This window comes from Nerophis ophidion, linkage group LG27 (assembly GCF_033978795.1).
Source record: "Nerophis ophidion isolate RoL-2023_Sa linkage group LG27, RoL_Noph_v1.0, whole genome shotgun sequence".
Classification (NCBI taxonomy): domain Eukaryota; kingdom Metazoa; phylum Chordata; class Actinopteri; order Syngnathiformes; family Syngnathidae; genus Nerophis; species Nerophis ophidion.
Window position 1 is genome coordinate 7,556,616 of NC_084637.1, and position 27,393 is coordinate 7,584,008.

At 43.0% G+C, this 27,393-nt stretch overlaps 2 protein-coding genes across 9 annotated transcripts in view; both read right to left on the reverse strand.

The window, feature by feature from the left end:
- Window positions 1-8,147, reverse strand: part of LOC133544007 (collagen alpha-1(VIII) chain-like) — a 56,738-nt gene extending 48,591 nt beyond the window's left edge. For both annotated transcript variants that reach the window (XM_061888973.1, XM_061888969.1), the window contains exon 1: window positions 8,045-8,147. The gene's annotated coding sequence lies outside the window, so the exon portion shown is untranslated. The remainder of the gene's footprint in view (window positions 1-8,044) is intronic.
- A 159-nt stretch (window positions 8,148-8,306) lies between these two features.
- On the reverse strand, window positions 8,307-25,915 carry LOC133544103 (golgin subfamily A member 2-like). Of its 7 annotated transcripts, none has more exons than XM_061889161.1 (9): window positions 25,742-25,913; window positions 25,478-25,541; window positions 21,952-22,058; window positions 21,784-21,894; window positions 16,206-16,393; window positions 16,085-16,139; window positions 15,967-16,029; window positions 10,634-10,713; window positions 8,307-8,718 (listed from the first exon to the last, which is right to left on the reverse strand). In XM_061889161.1, the coding sequence occupies exons 1-9, from the start codon at window positions 25,832-25,834 to the stop codon at window positions 8,391-8,393; spliced, it is 1,089 nt and encodes a 362-aa protein (XP_061745145.1). In that variant the 5' UTR covers window positions 25,835-25,913; the 3' UTR covers window positions 8,307-8,390. The 7 variants fall into 7 exon arrangements, with proteins under 7 accessions (XP_061745145.1, XP_061745142.1, XP_061745143.1 ...); XM_061889158.1 differs by having other exon boundaries at window positions 25,697-25,913; XM_061889159.1 differs by having other exon boundaries at window positions 21,784-21,882; window positions 25,697-25,912.
- Window positions 25,916-27,393: the final 1,478 nt, after the last annotated feature.

A 27,393-nucleotide genomic window follows, 5' to 3' on the forward strand; every position in this document is an offset into this window, starting at 1 on the left:
GAGTACTGCTGCGGCCCATATGGACCACAGCTGAGAAACTCATATTTATTGTCAACAATGCTGGGTGTTGTGGCCAAACAGCTTCATTTTTGTTTCATCTGACTTCACATGGACAAAGATAAGACCTTCTGGGGCAAAGTTCTTTTGTCAGATAAAAGAAAAATTGAGTTGTTTGGCCACAATACGCAGCAATATGTTTGGAGGAGAAAAGGTGAGGCCTTGAATCCCAGGAACACCAAGCCTACCATCAAGCATGGTGGTGGTAGTAATATGCTCTGGGCCTGTTTTGCTGCCAATGGAAATGGTTCTTTACAGAGAGTAAATGGAACAATGAAAAAGGAGGATGTGGAGAGGTGTAGCCGACGGGCCGACGGCAGGGCAGGGCACGCCGGAGCCCTGTCCAAAATGGTGGCAAGGAGGCGGGGCATGCCGGGAGCGATGCCGCCGCAATCTAACTCAGGTGCGTGGATCGCGCACCGGCAGACAATCAACATATCTCCTCGCAGTGTATAAAAGGGGAGAAGGAGGAGAGTTCAGGGCAGAAAGAGGAGAGTCCGCAGCAGATGAAGACCAAGAGCGTCAAAGAGCACACGAGAGACAGAGACGCGGTTGGCTGAAAAGCGACCGAGGAGCGAGGAGCGTAGAAGGAGCTGAAAAGCGACCCGACCGGAATTGAGCTTTGTTCAAAAATAAAAGAGTCAAACCTGCTCAAGAGCAAAATGTCATTCCTTAATGGTCCGTGGAACCCGCATGACAGCAAGCAACTGTCACAGAGGATTACCTCCAAATTCTTCAGGAAAACCTAAAATCATCAGCCCGGAGGTTGGGTCTTGCACTGCAAAAAGTGAAGTGAATTATATTTATATAGCGCTTTTCTCAAGTGACTCAAAGCGCTTTACATAGTAACACTCAATATCTAAGTTATATTTAAACCAGTGTGGGTGGCACTGGGAGCAGGTGGGTAAAGTGTCTTGCCCAAGGACACAATGGCAGTAACTAGGATGGCACAAGCGGGAATCGAACCTGCAACCCTCTACCAACCGAGCTATGCCGCCCCACAAGTCCCAAAAACAAACAAAAAAATTACAAAAATGAGGGGTATTTTGTTTGAACTAAGCAAAATTATCTGGCAATAGAACAAGAAAATTCGGCTTGTCAAGACTTTCCAAAACAAGTAAAATTAGCTAACCTCAACGAACCCAAAATACCTTAAAATAAGTATATCCTCACTAATAACAAGTGCACTTTTCTTGGTAGAAAAAAAAAATAGAGGGTTTTGCACAATGTGTTGAAAAATATTCTTAAATGAAGTAAATGCTAGTGCCATTATTTTTGACATAATGATATGCGTTCGTGCATCATGATTTTTTTTCATGCTTGAAATAAGAAAAAGTAGTTTTATACTTGTGGGTGTCAATGACACGGATTTGCATCAGTTGATATTCTAGTTTCCAAGCATTTTTTACTCAATACAGGTCATCAAATCTCAGCAACAAGCTGTAATATCTTACTGAGATCATTTAGGACCAAAACCCTTAAAACAGGTAAAACACTAACATAAAATCTGCCTAGTGAGAAGAATTATCTTGGACAGAAAATAAGCAAATATCACCCTTATTTGAGATATTTAATCTTACTTAGATTTCAGTTTTTGCAGTGTGGGCGCAGTTGGGTGTTCCAACAGGACAATGACCCCTAACACACGTCAAAAGTGGTAAAGGAATGACTAAATCTGGCTAGAAATAAGGTTTTAGAATGTCCTGACTTAAACGCGTGGACAATGCTGAAGAAACAAGTCCATGTCAGAAAACCAACACATTTAGCTGAATTGCAACAATTTTGTCAAGACGAGTGGTCAAAAAAATCAACCAGAAGCTAGTGGATGGCTACAAAAGGAGCCTTATTGCAATGAAACTTGCCAAGGGACATGTAAGCAAATATTAACATTGCTGTATGTATACTTTTGACCCAGCAGATTTGCTCACATTTTCAGTAGACCCATAATAAATTCATAAAAGAACCAAACTTCATGAATGTTTTTTGGAGACCAACAAGTATGTGCTCCAATCACAAAAAAATAAGGGTTGTAGAAATTATTGGAAACACAAGACAGTTATGATATTATGTTATTTACAAGTGTATGTAAACTTGTGACCATGACTGCGGGTATCGATCCAACATCGTTTTAAAAGGCAATATATCGATACTAGAATAAAAAAAGTAAAAATGGAAATAAGAACGTCAGACTTTATAAGAAAGTTTTACTACTTACGTATAAAATACTACACGGTCTAGCTCCATCCTATCTTGCCGATTGTATTGTACCATATGTCCCGGCAAGAAATCTGCGTTCAAAAGACTCCGGCTTATTAGTGATTCCTAAAGCCCAAAAAAAGTCTGCGGGCTATAGAGCGTTTTCCGTTCGGGCTCCAGTACTCTGGAATGCCCTCCCGGTAACAGTTCGAGATGCTACCTCAGTAGAAGCATTTAAGTCTCACCTTAAAACTCATCTGTATACTCTAGCCTTTAAATAGACCTCCTTTTTAGACCAGTTGATCTGCCGCTTCTTTTCTTTTTTCTTCTATGTCCCCCCCCTCCCTTGTGGAGGGGGTCCGGTCCGATGACCATGGATGAAGTACTGGCTGTCCAGAGTCGAGACCCAGGATGGACCGCTCGTCGGGACCCAGGATGGACCGCTGCTGATCCGCCTCCGCTTGAGATGGTTTCCTGTGGACGGGACTCTCGCTGCGGTCTTGGATCCGCTTGAACTGAACTCTCGCGGCTGTGTTGGAGCCACTATGGATTGAACTTTCACAGTATCATGTTAGACCCGCTCGACATCCATTGCTTTCGGTCCCCTAGAGGGGGGGGGTTGCCCACATCTGAGGTCCTCTCCAAGGTTTCTCATAGTCAGCATTGTCACTAGCGTCCCACTGGATGTGAATTCTCCCTGCCCACTGGGTGTGAGTTTTCCTTGCCCTTTTGTGGGTTCTTCCGAGGATGTCGTAGTCGTAATGATTTGTGCAGTCCTTTGAGACATTAGTGATTTGGGGCTATATAAATAAACATTGATTGATTGATTAATTTGCACTTTTAATGATAAGGTGTCAGGCTTGGACTTGGTTTGTTTTCCCGAGGTGCAAAGCGAATGGAGTGGAAACGGCGTGAAGGTAAAGACATCTTTATTTTAACACTGAAACACGAACCAACAAAAAGCGCGCACAATGGCGGTACAAAAAACTGGGCTATGAAACAAAAGACTAGCACAAAGGCTATAAACTACAAGCATGAAACAAAAACACTTGTGCAGTGGCATGAGTAACAAAAACTTACGTGGACAAAATGGACAGCATTGCAAGGCATGAAGCAGATAATCGAGGGGCGTGAATGAGGTGATGTTGCCAGACTGACTAACTGGTAACTGTGGCTTAAATAATGAACATGATAAGTGAAAACAGGTGTGAGACAAGACAGGTGAACTGATTGGTTGTCATGGTAACAAAACAGTGAGTGAAAAAAAAAAAGGAACTTAGAGTCCTAAGCACCTGGTATTCCTAGGCAGTCTCCCATCCAAGTACTAACCAGGCCAGGCACTGCTTAGCTTTGAGAACAGATAAGATTGGGGATGCTCAGGGTAATATGGCCGTACAAAACTCACGATCAGACATGACAGAAAACTAAATCAGTTGGCATGGTAAGACAAACAAGGAAATGCAAAACAGAACTAAATGTCCAAAAAACTAAACATAGCATGACCAAAACAAAAGATGAACCATAGGCGTGACATAAGGATGTTAAACATTAAATCGGTGTGCCACCGCCCGTCTGTGGCGTTATCAAAACAAAAACGGCAGACAACTATGGTGGTTGAGAAAGGTCACAGCAGACATTATCCCACTCTATATTTCATCACTATGTCCCATTTTTAGAGGCCACACCCTAATGGACTATTGCCCTGGATTTTACTTTTAAGGTTTAATTTAATGGTTATAAATGTGAGTTCCTCCTTAAATGTATTTTCTAGCTCCTTCCTACTAATGGCAAGGTGGGCTTGACCATTGATGTACTGCAGGTAGATATGCTATGTTCCTTTAAAGGGGAACATTATCACCAAACCTATGCAAGCGTCAATATATACCTTGATGTTGCAGAAAAAAGACCAGGTATTTTTTTAACCGATTTCCGAACTCTAAATGGGTGAATTTTGGCAAATTAAACGCCTTTCTGTTTATCAGTCTTTTAGCGATGACGCCAGAACGTGTCGTCACCAAGGTAACACACCCGCCATATTCATTTTCACATTACAAACACCGGGTCTCAGCTCTGTTATTTTCCGTTTTTTCGACTATTTTTTGGAACCTTGGAGACATCATGCCTCGTCGGTGTGTTGTCGGAGGGTGTAACAACACTAACAGGGAGGGATTCAAGTTGCACCACTGGCAAGAAATCTGCCGCCAGACCCCCATTGAATGTACCAGAGTGTCTGCACATTTGACCGGCGATGCTAAGACAGACATGGCACAGAGATGTATGGATAACCTGCAGATGCATTTGCAACGATTAAGTCAACGAAATCACAAAGGTGAGTTTTGTTGATGTTGTTGACTTATGTGCTAATCAGACATATTTGGTCACGGCATGACTGCCAGCTAATCGATGCTAACATGCTACGCTAATCGATGCTAACATGCTATTTGCGCTAGCTGTATGTACATTTGAAACTAGATACCCACATTTAATGCGAAACAAACACTTACCAATCGACTGATTTAAGTTGCTCCAGTGTCACAAGGTGCGAAAGTCCTGATCGTTTGGTCCGTATATTTTACCGGCGATGCTAATAAAGCAGCCATGCTATGGGCCACTTCATTAGGTACACCCACGCTATGGCCGAATAGCGTCAATAGCTATTCGCTCAATAGCTTTAATTTCTTCTTCAATTTCGTTTTCGCTATCTGCCTCCATACTCCGACCATCTGTTTCAAAACATGCGTAATCTGTTGAATCGCTTAAGCCGCTGAAATCCGAGTCTGAATCCGAGCTAATGTCGCTGTATCTTGCTGTGGTAACCGCAGCACTGAGTATTGGCAGCACTGTATGACGTCACAGGGAAATGGATAGTCGCATCGCAAATAGCGAAAATCAAGAACTTTAAAGCTTTATTTAGGGATATTCCAGGACCAGTAAAATTTTGAAAAAAACTTTAAAAAAAAAACAAGCCACTGGAAACTGATTTTTATTGTTTTTATCCCTTTTATAATTGTGATAATGTTTCCCTTTAAGCCAGGGGTGTCCAAACTTTTTCCACTGAGGGCCGCCCATTGAAAAATGAAAGCATGCGGGGGCCATTTTGATATTTTCAAACCAGAACAAAATGTATTTTTTATTTTTTTTTATTTTACCTTCAAGTGTCCCGGGGACCATACAGGGTCTCAGTCATTAAAATGTTAAAAATGAGTCAAATTGTTATTTTTTTTAATCTAAAGCTTACAATAACTCTCTAAATCAACTTCAAGTTGATATAAAGTAATACAAAAAAAGGGTTTTACGGCTTTTGTCAAAAACTAATTTTTTTTTTTATAGTAAAACTGAAATATGCAGTATTTAGTAATTAAAGCCCTAAAAGATCAATAATGCAGGACACCATTGATTTTAATTACTTTATATTTTTTGAGTAATAACAGTGAAAATATAAATAAAATACCAATAAATATATTTGGGATCCAAAGGGTGCCTCACTCAAAGTGATACATTTTTATTAGGTTTTTCTTTTACTTTCAACTATCGATTATACATTTTGAACTATTTAGTTTGTTTTATGCTCTTTTGTCAAACTTTGTTTTTATAAGGCAACCACACAATGTATGCAATATTTACAACACAAAACATTTTAAAGTAAAATACTTGAAGTAATTGGAGCCTTGAAAATAACAGATTTTTTTGTCTTTTTTTTTGGAGCAATGGCAAAAAAAGAAAAATAAAGAAAGACAAAATAAATAAAAAATAGCCTGCAAGGCAGCTTTTTCTCGTCATCTGATTTCCCTTTTTTTTTTTTTTTTTTTTTTTAAGTGTTCTTTTTTACTTTTGCAATAGCATTTCTAGAATGTGTGGCGGGCCGGAAAACTTTGGACGGCCTTGCTTTAAGCGGTGTGTCTACTGCAGGCCTGAGCTAATACCAGAAGCGCCGGGGCATTCTATTGTTGTAGACGGCACAAAAACAAGGACACAATCACAAGAAGAAGACACTGTGCTGCACAGAGTTGCAGGAGTCGGTCTTCAGAGGCAAACTAATGCCCACGGTTTTGGTGGCTCCTCCCCCACGCCATCAAAAATAAGAAAATTACTTTAAAAAAGCAGTTTTTGTTTTGAGTGTTGATGACCCAGCTTTGCAACAGCTGATATTCTAGTTTCAAGCATGTTTTACTCAATATAGGTCATAGAATCTCAGCAATATAAAATCTCTGAGATCATTTAGGACCAAAACCCTTAAAACAAGTAAAACAATAACATAAAATCTGCTTAGTGAGAAGAATTATCTTAAGACAGAAAATAAGCAAATATTACTCTTATTTGGGATCTTTAAATGTTAAGGTATTGGTCAAGTGGGTGTGACCCCAGGATGCAGAGAAAGAAGACAAGGTGGAATTACAAAAATGAAAACTGGGGATAGGTTGATTGGCAACACTAAATTGGTCCTAGTGTGTGAATGTGAGTGTGAATGTTGTCTATCTGTGCCGGCCCTGCGATGAGGTGGCGACTTGTCCAGGGTGTACCCCGCCTTCCGGCTGATTGTAGCTGAGATAGGCGCCACCGCCCCTTGCGACCCCAAAAAGGGAATAAGCGGTAGAAAATTAGATTAGATAGTACTTTATTTATTCCGTCAGGAGAGTTCCTTCAGGAAAATTACAATTTTCAGCACAATCCCATTCAAGATCAGACAAACATTACAGGGAGACAGAACAGGATCGCTGACGGGTCTGCCGGCTTCCAGCGCCCCCTTACAAAAAAAGATGAGATACAGGTAAACAAGGGGGGTGGGAGGGAAAATAGAAGATTAAAATAAAATAAAAAAATCGGTCTTAGCCTGGGCCCTGGAGAGGGGATGCAGACTGAGGCCAAGGGAAAAAAACAACAACTCATAGCCATAGTACACATCCCTCTTACATGTGTGTAAGAGGGAAACATCAAACATCAAAGAACACAAAGGACATTAAAGACATTAAAGCAGTAGATACAACCAGACACTTCTACATACAGCTATGAATAAAAAGTAAAAGAAACATATCCACTGTGGTGGCCTCTGCGGTGTTCCACGCCATCGTCCGCCGGGGTGGAGGGAGCATGGCCAGAGACAGAAGCAGACCCAACAAAGCAACCAAGACAGCCGACTCCACTCTCGGCCAGTGTCCAGTCTGCATGGATGAGCGATGATACGTCCAAGGTGACTGAGGTGTCCGACACCTGCTCACCCAGCCAAGACACCGCGAAGCCTCTCCGTCCCAGCGCTCAGTGCCAGCTCCGCAGTCCTGTCCCCTCATCCGCATCTCCTCCAGTCCCTCCAAAGCGACTCCAGTGTGGCAGAGACCCAGCAGCTGGTCTCCATGGCCAAAAGGCTCCCGGGAGGCAGATCCAGAAGTCCACAAAAAAAGCACCACAGAGGTCACGAAAGTGACACCCCTTGTCACACAGTCCCAAAGGGTCCCGGGCCAAAGGGAAAAAAATATAATAACACATGAAAACAAGAGGGAAACACAAAAGGATGATACAAGACCACAGAGCTCCTGCCTATAGCAGCCACTACAGCAGCGCCATCTTGGAATGATGGATGGATGGAAAACATTTAGACAAAAAGAGATGAGGGCGATGGGGCCGAAACGCACACCATGTAATCAGGACAAAATAGGTTCCCTCAGAGGTCGGCAGGAGAAAGGGCCAGGGCACACTAAGCAAGGCATGAGTCCAACACAAGAAATCCTCTTACACCAGGTGGACCAGGAAATAAACAAGAGGTTAGGGAAATCAGGACAAAGTAGCAAAAACGTACCGGGACTGGTGAAGCAGGTGCATGCACGAGATGGGTTCGGGATACAATAACCGGCGAGGCCAAGCTGTCAGTGACGAGCCTAAATAATGCCGGGTTAATTGAGAGCAGGTGTGCCACAAGGTCCGCCCCTTGCCGAGGATGAACCACTGATAACACAGGTGCAGAAAAGGAGAAGGCGGGATTAAACTAAAACACAACAATTTAATCTTACTTAGATTTCAGTTTTTGCAGTGTGTGGCTCACCAAAGAATGATTCTGCACATCCTGTATTGATCACCTTTATTACATTTTATAAAATCACTTCAAAACATCTTGCGATAAAATAAGTGTAACTCTCGATTCACCATCACCGCTTGCTGGCAATCCTCTTGGACCGTCTCAGAACAACCTCCGGCGGTTCCTCCTGCCGCTCAGCAAGTTTAGAGTTACCTGCCCTTTGGCCACTTTTCACCTGCAATGTAGAGTCCTTTGAGGGACCAGCAGGTTTTTGTCTCCCTCGGGTTCCTTGCACAGGTTGTGACTTGTCCTTTAACATCTGCGGTCCTGGGCCTGCTTTGGTCTTCTCTACGGTGGACTTTACTGAGGTTTTCTTGGGTTTGGTTGTGGGTTTAAATTTGTCTTCATCCACTGGCTTTCTGCTTGTTGGCTGACTTGTCTTTGGAGCAACCGGCTTCCTTGATTGATTGATTGAAAGTTTTATTAGTAGATTGCACAGTATAGTACATATTCCGTACAACTGACCACTAAACGGTAACACCCGAATACGTTTTTCAACTTTTTTAAGTCAATCAATATATACTATCAGCATAATACAGCCATCACACAAGTTAATAATCAGAGTATATACATTGAATTATTTACAATCCGGGTTGTGGGGGAGGGGGGTTAGGTTCGATTGATATCAGATATGTGGACTTGGAGAAGGCATTCGACCGTGTCCCTCGGGAAGTCCTGTGGGGAGTGCTCAGAGAGTATGGGGTACCGGACTGTCTTATTGTGGCAGTCCGCTCCCTGTATGATCAGTGTCGGAGCTTGGTCCGCATTGCCGGCAGTAAGTCGGACACGTTTCCAGTGAGGGTTGGACTCCGCCAAGGCTGTCCTTTGTCACCGATTCTGTTCATAACTTTTATGGACAGAATTTCTAGGCGCAGTCAAGGCGTTGAGGGGATCCGGTTTGGTGGCCACGGGATTAGGTCTCTGCTTTTTGCAGATGATGTGGTCCTGATGGCTTCATCTGGCCGGGATCTTCAGCTCTCACTGGATCGGTTCGCAGCCGAGTGCGAAGCGACCGGAATGAGAATCAGCACCTCCAAGTCCGAGTCCATGGTTCTCGCCCGGAAAAGGGTGGAGTGCCATCTCCGGGTTGGGGAGGAGACCCTGCCCCAAGTGGAGGAGTTCAAGTACCTAGGAGTCTTGTTCACGAGTGGGGGAAGAGTGGATCGTGAGATTGACAGGCGGATCGGTGCGGCGTCTTCAGTAATGCGGACGTTGTATCGATCCGTTGTGGTGAAGAAGGAGCTGAGCCGGAAGGCAAAGCTCTCAATTTACCGGTCGATCTACGTTCCCATCCTCACCTATGGTCATGAGCTTTGGGTCATGACCGAAAAGATAAGATCACGGGTACAAGCGGCCGAAATGAGTTTCCTCCGCCGGGTGGCGGGGCTCTCCCTTAGAGATAGGGTGAGAAGCTCTGCCATCCGGGAGGAGCTCAACGTAAAGCCGCTGCTCCTCCACATCGAGAGGAGCCAGGTGAGGTGGTTCGGGCATCTGGTCAGGATGCCACCTGAACGCCTCCCTAGGGAGGTGTTTAGGGCACGTCCAGCTGGTAGGAGGCCACGGGGAAGACCCAGGACACGTTGGGAAGACTATGTCTCCCGGCTGGCCTGGGAACGCCTCGGGATCCCCCGGGAAGAGCTAGACGAAGTGGCTGGGGAGAGGGAAGTCTGGGCTTCCCTGCTTAGGCTGCTGCCCCCGCGACCCGACCTCGGATAAGCGGAAGATGATGGATGGATGGATGGATGATATCAGCACTCCAGTCCTCAACAATTGCATCATCTGAGAAATGGACATTGAAAAAGTGTAGGTCTGACTTGGTAGGATATGTACAGAAAGTAGTGGGCATAGAGAGATCAAAAGCATAAGAACAAGTATATACATTTGATTATTTACAATCCGGGGAGGTGGAGTGTGTTTTGGTGCGGTTTTGAAGGAATATAGAGATGCACTTACTTTTACACCTGTTGGGAGTGCATTCCACATTGATGTGGCATAGAAAGAGAATGAGTTAAGACCTTTGTTAGATCGGAATCTGGCTTTAACGTGGTTTGTGGAGCTCCCCCTGGTGTTGTGGTTATGGCGGTCATTTACGTTAAGGAAGTAGTTTGACATGTACTTCGGTATCAGAGAGGTGTAGCGGATTTTATAGACTAGGCTCTGTGCAAGTTGTTTTACTCTGTCCTCCACTCTGAGCCAGCCCACTTTGGAGAAGTGGGTAGGAGTGAGGTGTGATCTGGGGTGGAGGTCTAGAAGTAACCTGACTAGCTTGTTATGGGATGTCTAGATTTGAGTGTTTTGGAGGTGCCGGGGTACCTTTTGCTCTTGTCTGGCTGCTTCACTTGACCTTGAGCCGCTTGAACTGCTTCTGAGGCACCAGCTCCACATTTTAGCTCCTGAATGATCATCAACCATACATTAAAATGGGTTAGACACCCCTGGTCTAACATTGTCTAACAAAGTTGATACTAACACCAATGATAACACACTGTCACATAAAGTATGACAAATCGGATGTAGCCTGTTTCATACATACATCAATAACTTGTGTTCATGTATCACCCTCTGTTATTATGCTGATTATCGGTCCTGCTAGACACCGACCTCTATTTAATAATACAACTTTAACATTTGACAACCAAATAATAAAACAAGGTGACTCGGTAAAAAATCTGGGTATTATTTTCGACCCAACTCTCTCCTTTGAGTCACACATTAAAAGCGTTACTAAAACGGCCTTCTTTCATCTCCGTAATATCGCTAAAATTCGCTCCATTTTGTCCACTAAAGACGCCGAGATCATTATCCATGCGTTTGTTACGTCTCGTCTCGATTACTGTAACGTATTATTTTCGGGTCTCCCCATGTCTAGCATTAAAAGATTACAGTTGGTACAAAATGCGGCTGCTACACTTTTGACAAGAACAAGAAACTTTGATCATATTACGCCTGTACTGGCTCACCTGCACTGGCTTCCTGTGCACTTAAGATGTGACTTTAAGGTTTTACTAATTACGTATAAAATACTACACGGTCTAGCTCCAGCCTATCTTGCCGATTGTATTGTACCATATGTCCCGGCAAGAAATCTGCGTTCAAAACACTCCGGCTTATTAGTGATTCCTAGAGCCCAAAAAAAGTCTGCGGGCTATAGAGCGTTTTCCGTTCGGGCTCCAGTACTCTGGAATGCCCTCCCGGTAACAGTTCGAGATGATACCTCAGTAGAAGCATTTAAGTCTCACCTTAAAACTCATCTGTATACTCTAGCCTTTAAATAGACCTCCCTTTTAGACCAGTTGATCTGCCGCTTCTTTTCTTTCTCCTATGTCCCCCCCTCCCTTGTGGAGGGGGTCCGGTCCGATGACCATGGATGAAGTACTGGCTGTCCAGAGTCGAGACCCAGGATGGACCGCTCGTCGGGACCCAGGATGGACCGCTCGCCTGTATCGATTGGGGACATCTCTACGCTGCTGACCCGCCTCCGCTTGAGATGGTCTCCTGTGGACGGGACTCTCGCGGCTGTGTTGGAGCCACTATGGATTGAACTTTCACAGTATCATGTTAGACCCGCTCGACATCCATTGCTTTCGGTCCCCTAGAGGGGGGGGGGGTTGCCCACATCTGAGGTCCTCTCCAAGGTTTCTCGTAGTCAGCATTGTCACTGGCGTCCCACTGGATGTGAATTCTCCCTGCCCACTGGGTGTGAGTTTTCCTTGCCCTTTTGTGGGTTCTTCCGAGGATGTTGTAGTCATAATGATTTGTGCAGTCCTTTGAGACATTTGTGATTTGGGGATATATAAATAACCATTGATTGATTGATTGATTGTACGGCCAAATAAACGTGTCAATTGCAAAAATAAACCACCAAATTTAAGAAAAACTCATAGCAAAAGTCAATTGCATTTGTAATTTGCAGTGCATCCAGAAAGTATTTACATCCTCGTCAATACTTTACTGATGCACCATTGGCAGCAATTACAGCCTCGAGTCTTTTTGAATACGATGCCACAAGCGTATCACACCTACCTGTATCTTTGAGCAGTTGCACTCATTCCTCTTTGCTGCACCTCTTAAGCTCAACAATTTGGATGGGAAGCATTGGTTTTCATCCAGGATGTCTCTGTACAACGCTGCATTCGTCTTTCCCTCTATCCTGACTAGTCTCCCAGTTCCTGCCGCCGAAAAACACCCTCACAGCATGATGCTGCCACAGCCATAAGTCATTGTAGGGGTGGTATCAGCCTGGTGCAGAGCGGCGTCGGGTTTCCTTTCAAAAATGATGCCGGCATTTACGCCGAAGAATCCAATTGTTTATCACATCAGAACAAATTATTTTGTTTCTATGGTCTCAGAGTCTTTCAGGTGCATTTTTGGAAAACTTTTTACCAAGAAATGGCCACTATACCAGACAGGCCTGATTGTTGGATTGTCCTCCTGGTAGGTCCTGCTCTCTCCGTAGAGGGATGCTGTAGCTCTGACAGTGACCATGGAGTTCTTGGTCACGTTCTGGACTAGACTAAAGGTGAATGCAGCAATGTACAGAGACATCCTGGATGAAAACCAAAGCTTCCCATCTAACCACTAATTGTTTTGTGTTCATGTTTTTATGTTAAAATTCTGTCTTCTGACCTTTTGGAACAACTTAATCACAAAAACCAAAGTACATAGTATATCAAACCAAACAATAGAGTCACATTCAAATAGCTATTTTTGTTATGATTATGAATCCTGTAATCCGTCCATCATTTTCAATAATACATTTTTCAGGTTTTACAGCCCACCTTTGATCTTGCTGTGCGTATTCGTAATAGTTCCATTAATAGGAGCTTTTGTAACCTGTTTTCAAACCGGTTTTATTTTAACATACAAAATATATCACAAGAATTGTATTGAATCGAGGATTGAATAGTCATCCCAAGAATTGAAATTGCATTGCTATAGAGCGTTTTCCGTTCGGGCTCCAGTACTCTGGAATGCCCTCCCGGTAACAGTTCGAGATGCCACCTCAGTAGAAGCATTTAAGTCTCACCTTAAAACTCATCTGTATACTCTAGCCTTTAAATAGACCTCCTTTTTAGACCAGTTGATCTGCCGCTTCTTTTCTTTCTCCTATGTCCCCCGCTCCCTTGTGGAGGGGGTCCGGTCCGATGACCATGGATGAAGTACTGGGTGTCCAGAGTCGAGACCCAGGATGGACCGCTCGTCGGGACCCAGGATGGACCGCTCGCCTGTATCGGTTGGGGACATCTCTACGCTGCTGATCCGCCTCCGCTTGAGATGGTTTCCTGTGGACGGGACTCTCGCTGCTGTCTTGGATCCGCTTGAACTGAACTCTCGCGGCTGTGTTGGAGCCACTATGGATTGAACTTTCACAGTATCATGTTAGACCCGCTCGACATCCATTGCTTTCGGTCCCCTAGAGGGGGGGGGGTTGCCCAAATCTGAGGTCCTCTCCAAGGTTTCTCATAGTCAGCATTGTCACTGGCGTCCCACTGGATGTGAATTCTCCCTGCCCACTGGGTGTGATTTTTCCTTGCCCTTTTGTGGGTTCTTCCGAGGATGTTGTAGTCGTAATGATTTGTGCAGTCCTTTGAGACATTTGTGATTTGGGGCTATATAAATAAACATTGATTGATTGATTGATTGATCATTGTGAATTTTACTACCGGTTACTGATTTGAACAATATTAGAATATTAGCTGACAATGTTCTGCACTGTTAGCCAGGAAAGAGAAGCATGCATTTGGTTCACATTGGTTCTTAGTGAACAACCCAGAACCAGCCGTGCTGCCCTATTCTGGACAATCTGGAGTTTACTGATCTCACCACTTGCAGCAGACGCCCAGATTGTAGAATAACAGTCCAGATGAAACAAGACTAAACTCTTAATCTGACAAAGAAGAGGTGGATCCACAAAAGCGGCACATTTCCTGGAAATACCAACAGCCCTTCCCATCTTTGTAACTATATCAATAATATGATTTGACCAGGATCGAATAATCTCCTCCAACCTCTGAAGACAAAGATCCGAACTATGGGAGTCTGAGGAATGCTCTCCCTGACCACCTGAGGGCACCAGAGACTGTGGATGCTTTAAAAAAAAGGCTTAAAAACCCTTTTTTGTTTTTTTAAACTTTTTTTTTTAGATGTGTTCTAGTTCTAGCTATTAGGCTGTTCTAGTTTTTATTTTTTTTTACTTTTTATTTTACTTGTTGGAGGCAGCTATTTGTGGTTGTTTTGTTTTTGTTTTTTAAAATGCACTGTAGCACTTAGGTTGTTTGTTCGATGTTAAGTGCTTTCACGAATAAAATCTATAATCATTATTATTATTAGAGTGCAGTCCAGTGTCATTTCAAGGAGCTTGGCACTTCTGACCTGTTGAACTGTTGAAATACCAAGCCTCAGATCCAACTTTGGGTCACGAGATAACCCTTGTCTCGTCCCCAATGAAATACTTTTTTGTTTTTGAGATGTCAAGGTCAAGTCTGTTACATACTGTCTAGTCACGCACAGCTTTTAGTTCCTCACTCAATACTACATTAAGTTCATTGCATGATGGTGCAGCATTATTTGCCCAGAACTTGTTAATTTGAAGCAACATTTGTCACAGAGCACCCAAGTACAAGTCTGACGGTGCATTGATCATTGACTGTATTACAATCCACACCAACTTTCAAGTAACCATCTGCTTAAAGTAAATATGACCATGTGTGGTCAAAATTAATTTGGTGATATAATTTCTGTTTATACATTCATGTGATAAACATTCTGTTCAAAACTTATATGGACAGAATTTCTAGGCGTTGAGGGTATCCGGTTTGGTGGCTGCAGGATTAGGTCTCTGCTTTTTGCAACTGGCCAGGATCTTCATCTCTCACTGGATCGGTTCGCTGCTGAGTGTGAAGCGACTGGGATGAGAATCAGCACCTCCAAGTCCGAGTCCATGGTTCTTACCCAAAAAAAAGGGTAAGAGACCCTGCCCCAAGTGGAGGAGTTCAAGTACCTCGGAGTCTTGTTCATGAGTGAGGGAAGAGTGGATCGGTGCGGCGTCTTCAGTAATGCGGACGCTGTATCGATTCATTGTGGTGAAGAAGGAGCTGAGCCGGAAGGCAAAGCTCTCAGTTTACCAGTCGATTTACGTTCCCATCCTCACCTATGGTCATGAGCTTTGGGTCATGACCGAAAGGGTACAAGCAGCCGAAATGAGTTTCCTCCACCAGGTGGCGGAGCTCTCCCTTAGAGATAGGGTGAGAGGCTCTGTCATCCGGGAAGAACTCAAAGTAAAGCCGCTGCTCTTCCACATGGAGAGGAGTCTGATGAGGTGGTTGGGGCATCTAGGCAGGATGTCGCCCGAATGCCTCCCTAGGGAGGTGTTTAGGGCAAGCCCAACCGGTAGGAGGCGATAGGGAAGACCCAGGAGAGGTTGGGAAGACTATGTCTCCCGGTTGGCGAAAGGTAGGTCTGGGCTCCTGCCCTCGTGACCAGACATCGGATAAGCGGAAGAAGATGGACCGATGGATGGACAGTCATGTGATATTTTTCGTCATTAATCACGTGTTCATTAAATGCACACATTTAATTTGACAGCCCTAGGTAACTCAAGTGGAAAAAAGCAGAAAGTAAATTCAAAGTGCTTGCTAAAATCTTACCTCCTGTTCAGCCAGTTTCGTTTTGAGATCAGACAACTCACTCATAAGCCGCTGGATCGCCAGCTAGAAACAAAAGTTACGAATAAAAACGTCTCGTTCATGTCGGGTCTTCCCTCACCTGATCGCTGACGAGTTGTTTTTCTAGCTGTCGTTTCTCCTCAGAGTCCTCTCTCCTGAAACACACCACTTTGAGAGACCGCACACTTTTACAGCATACAGGAGAGCAGTGTTGCACATACAGACGAGCCGCCGTCTTCTCCATGCGACCAATCGCACGTTTCTTCTCGCCCACCGCCTTATCCACGTCTTCCTTAGTCACCATGGCCAGCAGAGACTTGGCGTCCAGCAGCTCAGAGACTCGGACCGAAGGCAAAGTGACTTGCAGCACCAGCTTTAGGAGTTTGGCAGCCTCTAAGCATGATAGGAACTAAAGGGTGACATTAAAATACATTTGAGCATTTTGACTTTGTCACGTTTTATCATTTAATGAGTAATTATTTTAATGTAACAATAATTGCACATGTACAGTACATTAATTTTTGATGCAGTGTACAATAAAAAAGATGTCCATTGACTATAAAGAATCTGGGTATTATCTTCGACCCAACTCTCTCCTTTGAGTCACACATTAAAAGCGTTACTAAAACGGCCTTCTTTCATCTCCGTAATATCGCTAAAATTCGCTCCATTCTGTCCACTAAAGACGCTGAGATCATTATCCATGCGTTTGTTACGTCTCGTCTCGATTACTGTAACGTATTATTTTCGGGTCTCCCCATGTCTAGCATTAATCAATCAATCAATCAATGTTTATTTATATAGCCCCAAATCACAAATGTCTCAAAGGACTGCACAAATCATTATGACTACAACATCCTCGGAAGAACCCACAAAAGGGCAAGGAAAACTCACACCCAGTGGGCAGGGAGAATTCACATCCAGTGGGACGCCAGTGACAATGCTGACTATGAGAAACCTTGGAGAGGACCTCAGATGTGGGCAACCCCCCCCCTCTAGGGGACCGAAAGCAATGGATGTCGAGCGGGTCTAACATGATACTGTGAAAGTTCAATCCATAGTGGCTCCAAGACAGCAGTGAGAGTCCCGTCCACAGGAAACCATCTCAAGCGGATCAGCAGCGTAGAGATGTCCCCAACCGATACAGGCGAGCGGTCCATCCTGGGTCCCGACGAGCGGTCCATCCTGGGTCTCGACTCTGGACAGTCAGTACTTCATCCATGGTCATCGGACCGGACCCCCTCCACAAGGGAGGGGGGGACATAGGAGAAAGAAAAGAAGCGGCAGATCAACTGGTCTAAAAAGGAGGTCTATTTAAAGGCTAGAGTATACAGATGAGTTTTAAGATGAGACTTAAATGCTTCTACTGAGGTAGCATCTCGAACTGTTACCGGGAGGGCATTCCAGAGTACTGGAGCCCGAACGGAAAACGCTCTATAGCCCGCAGACTTTTTTTGAGCTCTAGGAATCACTAATAAGCCGGAGTCTTTTGAACGCAGATTTCTTGCCGGGACATACGGTACAATACAATCGGCAAGATAGGCTGGAGCTAGACCGTGTAGTATTTTATACGTAAGTAGTAAAACCTTAAAGTCACATCTTAAGTGCACAGGAAGCCAGTGCAGGTGAGCCAGTACAGGCGTAATGTGATCAAACTTTCTTGTTCTTGTCAAAAGTCTAGCAGCCGCATTTTGTACCAACTGTAATCTTTTAATGCTAGACATGGGGAGACCCGAAAATAATACGTTACAGTAATCGAGACGAGACGTAAACTGTAAAGATTACAGTTGGTACAAAATGTGGCTGCTAGACTTTTGACAAGAACAAGAAAGTTTGATCACATTACGCCTGTACTGGCTCACCTGCACTGGCTTCCTGTGCACTTAAGATGTGACTTTAAGGTTTTACTACTTACGTATAAAATACTACACGGTCTAGCTCCATCCTATCTTGCCGATTGTATTGTACCATATGTCCCGGCAAGAAATCTGCGTTCAAAGGACTCCGGCTTATTAGTGATTCCCAAAGCCCAAAAAAAGTCTGCGGGCTATAGAGCGTTTTCCGTTCGGGCTCCAGTACTCTGGAATGCCCTCCCGGTAACAGTTCGAGATGCCACCTCAGTAGAAGCATTTAAGTCTCACCTTAAAACTCATTTGTATACTCTAGCCTTTAAATAGACTCCCTTTTTAGACCAGTTGATCTGCTGTTTCTTTTCTTTTTCTTCTATGTCCCACTCTCCTTTGTGGAGGGAGTCCGGTCCGATCCGGTGGCCATGTCCTGCTCGCCTGTGTATCGGCTGGGGACATCTCTGCGCTGCTGATCTGCCTCCGCTTGGGATGGTTTCCTGCTGGCTCCGCTGTGAACGGGACTCTCGCTGCTGTGTTAGATCCGCTTTGGACTGGACTCTCGCGACTGTGTTGGATCCATTATGGATTGAACTTTCACAGTATCATGTTAGACCCGCTCGACATCTATTGCTTTCCTCCTCTCCAAGGTTCTCATAGTCATCATTGTCACCGATGTCCCACTGGGTGTGAGTTTTCCTTGCCCTTATGTGGGCCTACCGAGGATGTCGTAGTGGTTTGTGCAGCCCTTTGAGACACTAGTGATTTAGGGCTATATAAGTAAACATTGATTGATTGATTGATATTTCTTGTTTGGGCTCCCACACACAAGATTTAAGTTAGGTTTGCACTGCAGTATTGGATGTCCAATTCAGATTTTTTTTTTTGTCAAATTTGATCTTTTTAGTGGCCGTTCACGTTACAAAAAAAATAAATTGCTATTTCTAATGTGAATGCAATCCGACCTGCATGCAAACATGACATGACGTCCCTGCACTGCAGCGTTTACAGACATGACTTCCACTCTAGTCCGTCTTAGCGCTGGCGCATTTGTGGCAGTTTTAAGGATTTTCTGCAATCAAAGTCAACATTTTCAGAATCCAATTATTGCACGTAGAAGATTAAGAAGGAAAAGGACAACTGTTTAGGATCTGGCGGTTCTACGGGATATTTTTCGTCGACGTCTGCTTGAAGAGCGTGGGCGAGTAGTCTTGAGACAGGCGTGGTAAAACTTTCACTGGAGTTCCTAAAACATATTCACCTGTTCTCTGCTCCGTTGTCAACTATTTTATTTGTAACCATGTATTTTCCCTTTTTGATGGCGTTCTGGTGGGCTGAATCCGACCTGACCACAGGAGCGTTCACATCGAGGACACATCATATATATCCGATTTATATCCACTTACAAAAGAGGCCTGGGTTGGATATGAAAATGAGGAAATCTGAACTGATCTGCAGTGTGAACAAGGCCGAAAGAGCCACTATCCAGTTCTAAATCCAATGGCACACGCGTGCAAGTATGTTTACTTACCAATTAATTGCATGGAACCGTAAAAACCTCATCGAGGATTTTTTTAACGACGTAATAGTCATCTCGTACAAAAAAATTATGTTTTTTAATCCATCCATCCATCATCTTCCGCTTATCCGAGGTCAGGTCGCGGGGGCAACAGCCTAAGCAGGGAAACCCAGACTTCCCTCTCTCCAGCCACTTCGTCTAGCTCTTCCCGGGGGATCCCGAGGCGTTCCCAGGCCAGCCGGGAGACATAGTCTTCCCAACGTGTCCTGGGTCTTCCCCGTGGCCTCCTACCGGTTGGACGTGCCCTAAACACCTCCCTAGGGAGGCGTTCGGGTGGCATCCTGACCAGATGCCCGAACCACCTCATCTGGCTCCTCTCGATGTGGAGGAGCAGCGGCTTTACTTTGAGTCCCTCCCGGATGGCAGAGCTTCTCACCCTATCTCTAAGGGAGAGCCCCGCCACACGGCGGAGGAAACTCATTTCGGCCGCTTGTACCCGTGATCTTATCCTTTCGGTCATGACCCAAAGCTCATGACCATAGGTGAGGATGGGAACGTAGATCGACCGGTAAATTGAGAGCTTTGCCTTCCGGCTCAGCTCCTTCTTCACCACAACGGATCGGTACAACGTCCGCATTACTGAAGACGCCGCACCGATCCGCCTGTCGATCTCACAATCCACTCTTCCCTCACTCGTGAACAAGACTCCTAGGTACATGAACTCCTCCACTTGGGGCAGGGTCTCCTCCCCAACCCGGAGATGGCACTCCACCCTTTTCCGGGCGAGAACCGTGGACTCGGACTTGGAGGTGCTGATTCTCATTCCGGTCGCTTCACACTCGGCTGCGAACCGATCCAGTGAGAGCTGAAGATCCCGGTCAGATGAAGCCATCAGGACCACATCATCTGCAAAAAGCAGAGACCTAATCCTGCGGTTACCAAACCGGAACCCTTCAACGCCTTGACTGCGCCTAGAAATTCTGTCCATAAAAGTTATGAACAGAATCGGTGACAAAGGACAGCCTTGGCGGAGTCCAACCCTCACTGGAAACGTGTTCGACTTACTGCCGGCAATGCGGACCAAGCTCTGACACTGATCATACTGGGAGCGGACCGCCACAATAAGACAGTCCGATACCCCATACTCTCTGAGCACTCCCCACAGGACTTCCCGAGGGACACGGTCGAATGCCTTCTCCAAGTCCACAAAGCACATGTAGACTGGTTGGGCAAACTCCCATGCACCCTCAAGAACCCTGCCGAGAGTATAGAGCTGGTCCACAGTTCCACGACCAGGACGAAAACCACAATGTTCCTCCTGAATCCGAGGTTCGACTATCCGACTATGTTTTTTAATATTTTATATATATATATATATATATATATATATATATATATATATATATATATGTAGGTGTGGGAAAAATCACAAAACTACATCTCTACAGAACTGTTATTGAATATTCAACATTATTGTCTTTGAGGTTCCAAATGTGTTTGCTGAGTTCTGTAGAATTCTCTACAGAACTCAGCAAACACATTTGGAACAATAATGTTGAATATTCAATAACATGGCAAATTCTTGCATCCAGCACACCTTACAACAGTGGTAAATAAAAGATGCAACCTATGCTTAAAAGAGAAACTGTTAATTATATATCATCCAGACCCGTCATCCCTCAACAAGCGCAGTTAAATCATTTCAACATGCCGCCACAGACGGAAACACCTCCTAGGTAACACATGAGCCAATCACCACGCCCCTACGCCTGCCTGTACCCACCCACTCTGTGCCCTATATAAACCATTGTATGGGAATGCTTCCATTAAAATCTCCTGATGATTGAGGGAACCCCTCATGAAACAGTTCTGTAGAGATGAAGTAGTCTTGTGATTTTTCCCACACCTACATATTGCGCTCTACCACGGTATCGAGCACTATTCTGTGGATAATCCAATCAAGACACATATATATGTAAAAAATAGTGAGATCTGTTTCTAGGAGTCTTTGAAACACCAGTTATGTGCAATTGGATGCAAAAGTGAAACGTGTTCATGACTTTCTCCTACGATAACACAAATATATCTACTATATTTCTACCTTTCTTTTATCACCTCATCTGTGTTCCAAAACTCTGGTGCTGTGTGTGGACGCTTAAAAAAGGTGAGCTTTGAGTGTAACGACGTTATGTGTTCTAAGTTAGGCCATCAATCAACGTTTATTTATTCGGCCCCTAATCACAGTGGAACGAACCATTTCCTATTTTTGATAGATGTAAGGAGTCATTCTTAATTTGATTGAAGCAACCTATTAAAAATTCACAGCTATATTAACATGTATTAATTAAAAATATTTAAAAATGGCAGAAAAAAAAATCTTCACAATCTTTCTACTGACATTTTGCATGAGTAGCTTGTAGACTTTTCCATTTTTACCTTCTCAAGTTCAGCTTGCGCTTTCTCTCTGGAGGCCAGCGTGAGCTCCAAGGCCATCTTCTCGCTGATCAACTCTTTCTGCAACGCCTTCAGTTGTGCCTGAGGAGCATCCTGTTGGGTTTGCACCCAAGCTTGTTCAAGTGCATCGCTTCACTAAAAAAAACCCACCTGCAGATGCTTTGTCCGTTTGTCCACTTTCAGCGTCTTTATAAATTCCAGGTCGTTTTCCGTGAGCTGGTATCCCTTCATGCCGCTCAACAAGGAGTCGGAGCAATCTGCAAAGATCAGCAGGCAGGCTTACAAACCCGTGACAGAATGTGTCAACGTCAAAATATTAGGATTCATCCATTTTTGGTAACAACTCGTTTGGGTAAATTTGAGCTTTTTAAAAAGGGTATGTCAATAAGTAAACATTTGGTATAAGGTCTGAAATGTTTAGTAACTTTACCAGTGGCAGTAGCCAGAGGAAGAGGCCGGAGCGTAACTGGCAACCTGGATAATGTGACACACTCACAGAATTTTTAATTGGTCAAACGGTCAAATCGAGATAAGAAATTTAACATTTCGAGGCTGTAAATCTAATTTTGAAATGAGCATATCCCGGCTAAACTACTGTTATCAGTTATAAAGGTATTCCAAAAGAGGATGATTTATTAATGCCTTTTGACATATCAGGGCCATTTAATGATGACCTGACCTGAAATTAGTACATGTAGCTCCTTTAAAGGGGAACTGCCCTTTTTGTTTTATTCTTGCCTATCGTTCATAATCATTAGAAGAGACTTTGTGTTGAAATATGTAATACTCCTAAAGATATTCTAGTAAATTATGCACAGATGCGAGGTGTCAAAGTCAAAATATTGCTTTGAATCACTTTTGCAGTAAGTCAGTACCAAAATTTTCGGAGTATAAGTCGCGCCGGAGTATAAGTCGCACCTGCCAAAAATGCATAATAAAGAAGGAAAAAACATATATAAGTCGCATTTTTGGGGAAATGTATTTGATAAAACCCAACACCAAGAATAGACATTTGAAAGGCAATTTAAAATAAATAAAGAATAGTGAACAACAGGCTGAATAAGTGTACGTTATATGAGGCCTAAATAACAACTGAGAAGGTGCCTGCTATGTTAACCTAACATATTATGGTAAAAGTCATTCAAATAACTATAACATATAGAACATGCTATACGTTTATCAAACAATCTGTCACTCCTAAATCCCATGAAATCTTATACGTCTAGTCCCCTACGTGAACAAGATAAATATTATTATTTGATATTTTACGGTAACGTGTTAATAATTTCACACATAAGTCGCTCCTGAGTATAAGTCGCACCCCTGGCCAAACTATGAAAAAAACTGCGAATTATAGTCCGGAAAATACGGGATATGATTTTATTTCACGGAGGGACTGGTACAAGTTATTCCAGAGTCTGGGAGCTATAGCCTGGAATGCCAGGTCTCCACAGGATTTTTTTAGAAGACAATGGCCTGAAGACCATAGGCTGTGTCCTGAAGAGTAGAGGCATAGCAAGTCAGTGATGTACTGAGGGGCCCACTCAGTACTCAGTAGTTCATGCACACTCAGGTAAATTCCTAAAAATTACAATACAACATTTTTTGGACTGGACTCTCACTATTATGTTAGATCCACTACGGACTGGACTCTCACTATTATGTTAGATCCACTATGGACTGGACTCTCACTATTATGTTAGATCCACTATGGACTGGACTCTCACTTTTATGTTAGATCCACTAGGGACTGGACTCTCACTATTATGTTAGATCCACTATGGACTGGACTCTCACTATTATGTCAGATCCACCATGGACTGGACTCTCACTATTATGTCAGATCCACCATGGACTGGACTCTCACTATTGTTTTAGATCCACTATGGACGTGACTCTCACTATTATGTTAGATCCATTATGGACTGAACTCTCACTATTATGTTAGATCCACTATGGACTGGACTCTCAGTATTATGTTAGATCCACTATGGACTGGACTCTCAGTATTATGTTAGATCCACTATGGACTGGACTCTCACTATTATGTTAGATCCACTATGGACTGGACTCTCACTATTATGTTAGATCCACTATGGACTGGACTCTCACTATTATGTTAGATCCACTAAGGACTGGACTCTCACTATGATATTTGATCCACTATGGACTGGACTCTCACTATTATGTTAGATCCACTATGGACTGGACTCTCACTATTATGTTAGAGCCACTGTGGACTGGACTCTCAGTATTATGTTGGATCCACTATGGACTGGACTCTCAGTATTATGTTAGATCCACTATGGACTGGACTCTCACTATTATGTTAGATCCACTATGGACTGGACTCTCACTATTATGTTAGATCCACTATGGACTGGACTCTCACACTATTATGTTAGATCCACTATGGACTGGACTCTCACACTATTATGTACGATCCACTATGGACTGGACTCTCACACTATTATGTACGATCCACTATGGACTGGACTCTCACTATTATGTTAAATCCACTATGGACTGGACTCTCACTATTATGTTAGATCCACAATGGACTGGACTCTCACTATTATGTTAGATCCACTATGGACTGGAGTCTCACTATTATGTTAGATCCACTATGGACTGGACTCTCACTATTATGTTAGATCCACTATGGACTGGACTCTCACTATTATGTTAGATCCACTATGGACTGGACTCTCACACTATTATGTTAGATCCACTATGGACTGGACTCTCACACTATTATGTACGATCCACTATGGACTGGACTCTCACGATTATGTTAGATCCACTATGGACTGGACTCTCAGTATTATGTTAGATCCACTATGGACTGGACTCTCACTATTATGTTAGATCCACTATGGACTGGACTCTCACTATTATGTTGGATCCACTATGGACTGGACTCTCACTTTTATGTTAGATCCACTATGGACTGGACTCCCACTATTATGTTGGATCCACTATGGACTGGAGTCTCACACTATTATGTTAGATCCACTATGGACTGGACTCTCACTTGTTTGTTAGATTCACTATGGACTGGACTCTCACTATTGTGTCTGATCCACTATGGACTGGACTCTCACTATTATGTTGGATCCACTATGGACTGGACTCTCACTATTATGTTGGATCCACTATGGACTGGACTCTCACTAGTATGTTAGATCCACTATGGACTGGACTCTCACTATTATGTTAGATCCACTATGGACTGGACTCTCACTATTATGTCAGATCCACCATGGACTGGACTCTCACTATTATGTCAGATCCACCATGGACTGGACTCTCACTATTGTTTTAGATCCACTATGGACGTGACTCTCACTATTATGTCAGATCCACTATGGACTGGACTCTCACTATTATGTTAGAGCCACTGTGGACTGGACTCTCAGTATTATGTTGGATCCACTATGGACTGGACTCTCAGTATTATGTTAGATCCACTATGGACTGGACTCTCATTATTATGTTAGAGCCACTATGGACTGGACTCTCACTATTATGTAGGATCCACTAGGGACTGGACTCCCGCTATTATATTAGATCCACTATGGACTGGACTCTCACAATTTTATGTCAGACCCACCAGACATCCATTGCATCCCAAAATGTCAACGTTATACTTGAAGAATCATCATGAACAACATACCTGGTTTGGTGTCTGGAGTGTTGGCCTTAAACTCGATTGGTTCAAGGTTTTCTTTGCTGACTTCCTTTGGGTCACAGAATTCCAGGTCACCAACAGGACATCCAAAGTAAAAACCACACAAACAAACAAACAAACAAACAAACAAACAAACAAACAAACAAACAGACAAACAAACCAACACATCAACAAACAAACAAGCACGCACACACACAAACTTACCTTATTCAATAAGTGGTCACTTAAAGAAGCCTCACTGAAAAATACCAGTTCTCTTTTCACGTCGGTCAGAGAAGGAGTTCTGGGCAGCTGCTGGCCGCTCGGGATGTAGTTTTGACGGTAAGCGCTCCAGGTCGCCATCACAATGTTGTTGGCATAAGCTCTGTGTTGTTTTTGCCCTCCTTGCTGCTCCTTTTGCTTAATTGATATAGTTTGCACCTGGAGGCACATTATTACATTTTGACCACTGGGAGGCGACAGAGTTGCAGTTTAAAAATGAAGCAATTTTTTTTTGAACAGGAATTTTTTGAGTGTTGTCAAATTGAGGGGGTTTAGGCATAACTGTATTTAGAACACCCCTCCCCAATATTTTTCACCCCTTTTTTAAAATTCGTGTGAAATATATTTTATAACTATTTTATTCGGACTCAAATTTCATGAGATGCATTGTTCAATAATGTTTTTTTGAGAGCAAAATAAACACAATAAAAAAAAGTACATATTTAAAATTGAATCCAGCAAAACTTCCAGTCACACTGCAAATGATTTGCCGCCGGCCAAGATGAAGTATTTACTTAGATTTTATTATCATAATCTAAATTAGGGGTCCCCAAACTTTTTGACTCAGGGGCCGCATTGGGTTGGAAAAAATTGTATATATTATATATATATGTATATATATATATATATATATATATATATATATATATATATATATATATATATATATATATATACATATATACACACACACACATATATATATATATATATATATATATATGTGTGTGTGTGTGTATATATGTATATATATGTGTATATATATATATATATGTATATATATATATATATATATATATATATATATATATATATTCATATATATACATACATATATATACACACATATATATACACACATACATATATATATATATATATATATATATATGCATATATATACATACATATATATACACACATATATATACACACATACATATATATATATATGTATATATATATATATATATATATATATATATATATATATATATATATATATATATGCATATATATATATACATACATATACAAACACACATATATATACACACACACACACACACACACACACACACACACACACACACACATATATATATATATATATATATTAATGTAAATAACACATTTTATGGCCATTTATGGCCCACACCTGCTCAGTGGCCTAGTGGTTAGAATGTCCGCCCTGAGATCGGTAGCTCGTGAGTTCAAACCCCGGCCGAGTCATACCAAAGACTATATAAAAATGGGACCCATTACCTCCCTGCTTGGCAGTCAGCATCACGGGTTGGAATTGGGGGTTGAATCACCACAAATTTTTCCCGGGCATGGTCACCGCTGCTGCTCACTGCTCCCCTCACCTCCCAGGGGGTGATCAAGGGTGATGGGTCAAATGCAGAGAATAATTTCGCCACACCTAGTGTGTGTGTGCGTGTGATAATCATGGGTACTTTAAAATAGTCAAAATTCTACTGCCACCCCCCAATTTGTCACATTTCATGTGTCAGATAAACTGTGAAAAACTGTGCCACTTATTCTGCTACGTGTCAGGGCTGAGCTTGAAACTATCAGTTTCTTAAAACTGTTTTTTTTTTTGTTTAATTAAAAACAACACATTTATTGGAGACAGACTT

Excerpts from the sequence above, each read along its gene's own strand:
- LOC133544103 (XM_061889158.1), bottom strand. The coding sequence starts at position 25,834 with ATGGCGACCTGGAGCGCTTACCGTCAAAACTACATCCCGAGCGGCCAG. Across the intron at positions 22,059-25,477 it reads CACTCCAGACACCAAACCAG|ATTGCTCCGACTCCTTGTTG; the intron begins GTATGTTGTTCA and ends TGATCTTTGCAG. Across the intron at positions 16,140-16,205 it reads GAGAAGACGGCGGCTCGTCT|GAGAGAGGACTCTGAGGAGA; the intron begins GTATGTGCAACA and ends GGTGTGTTTCAG.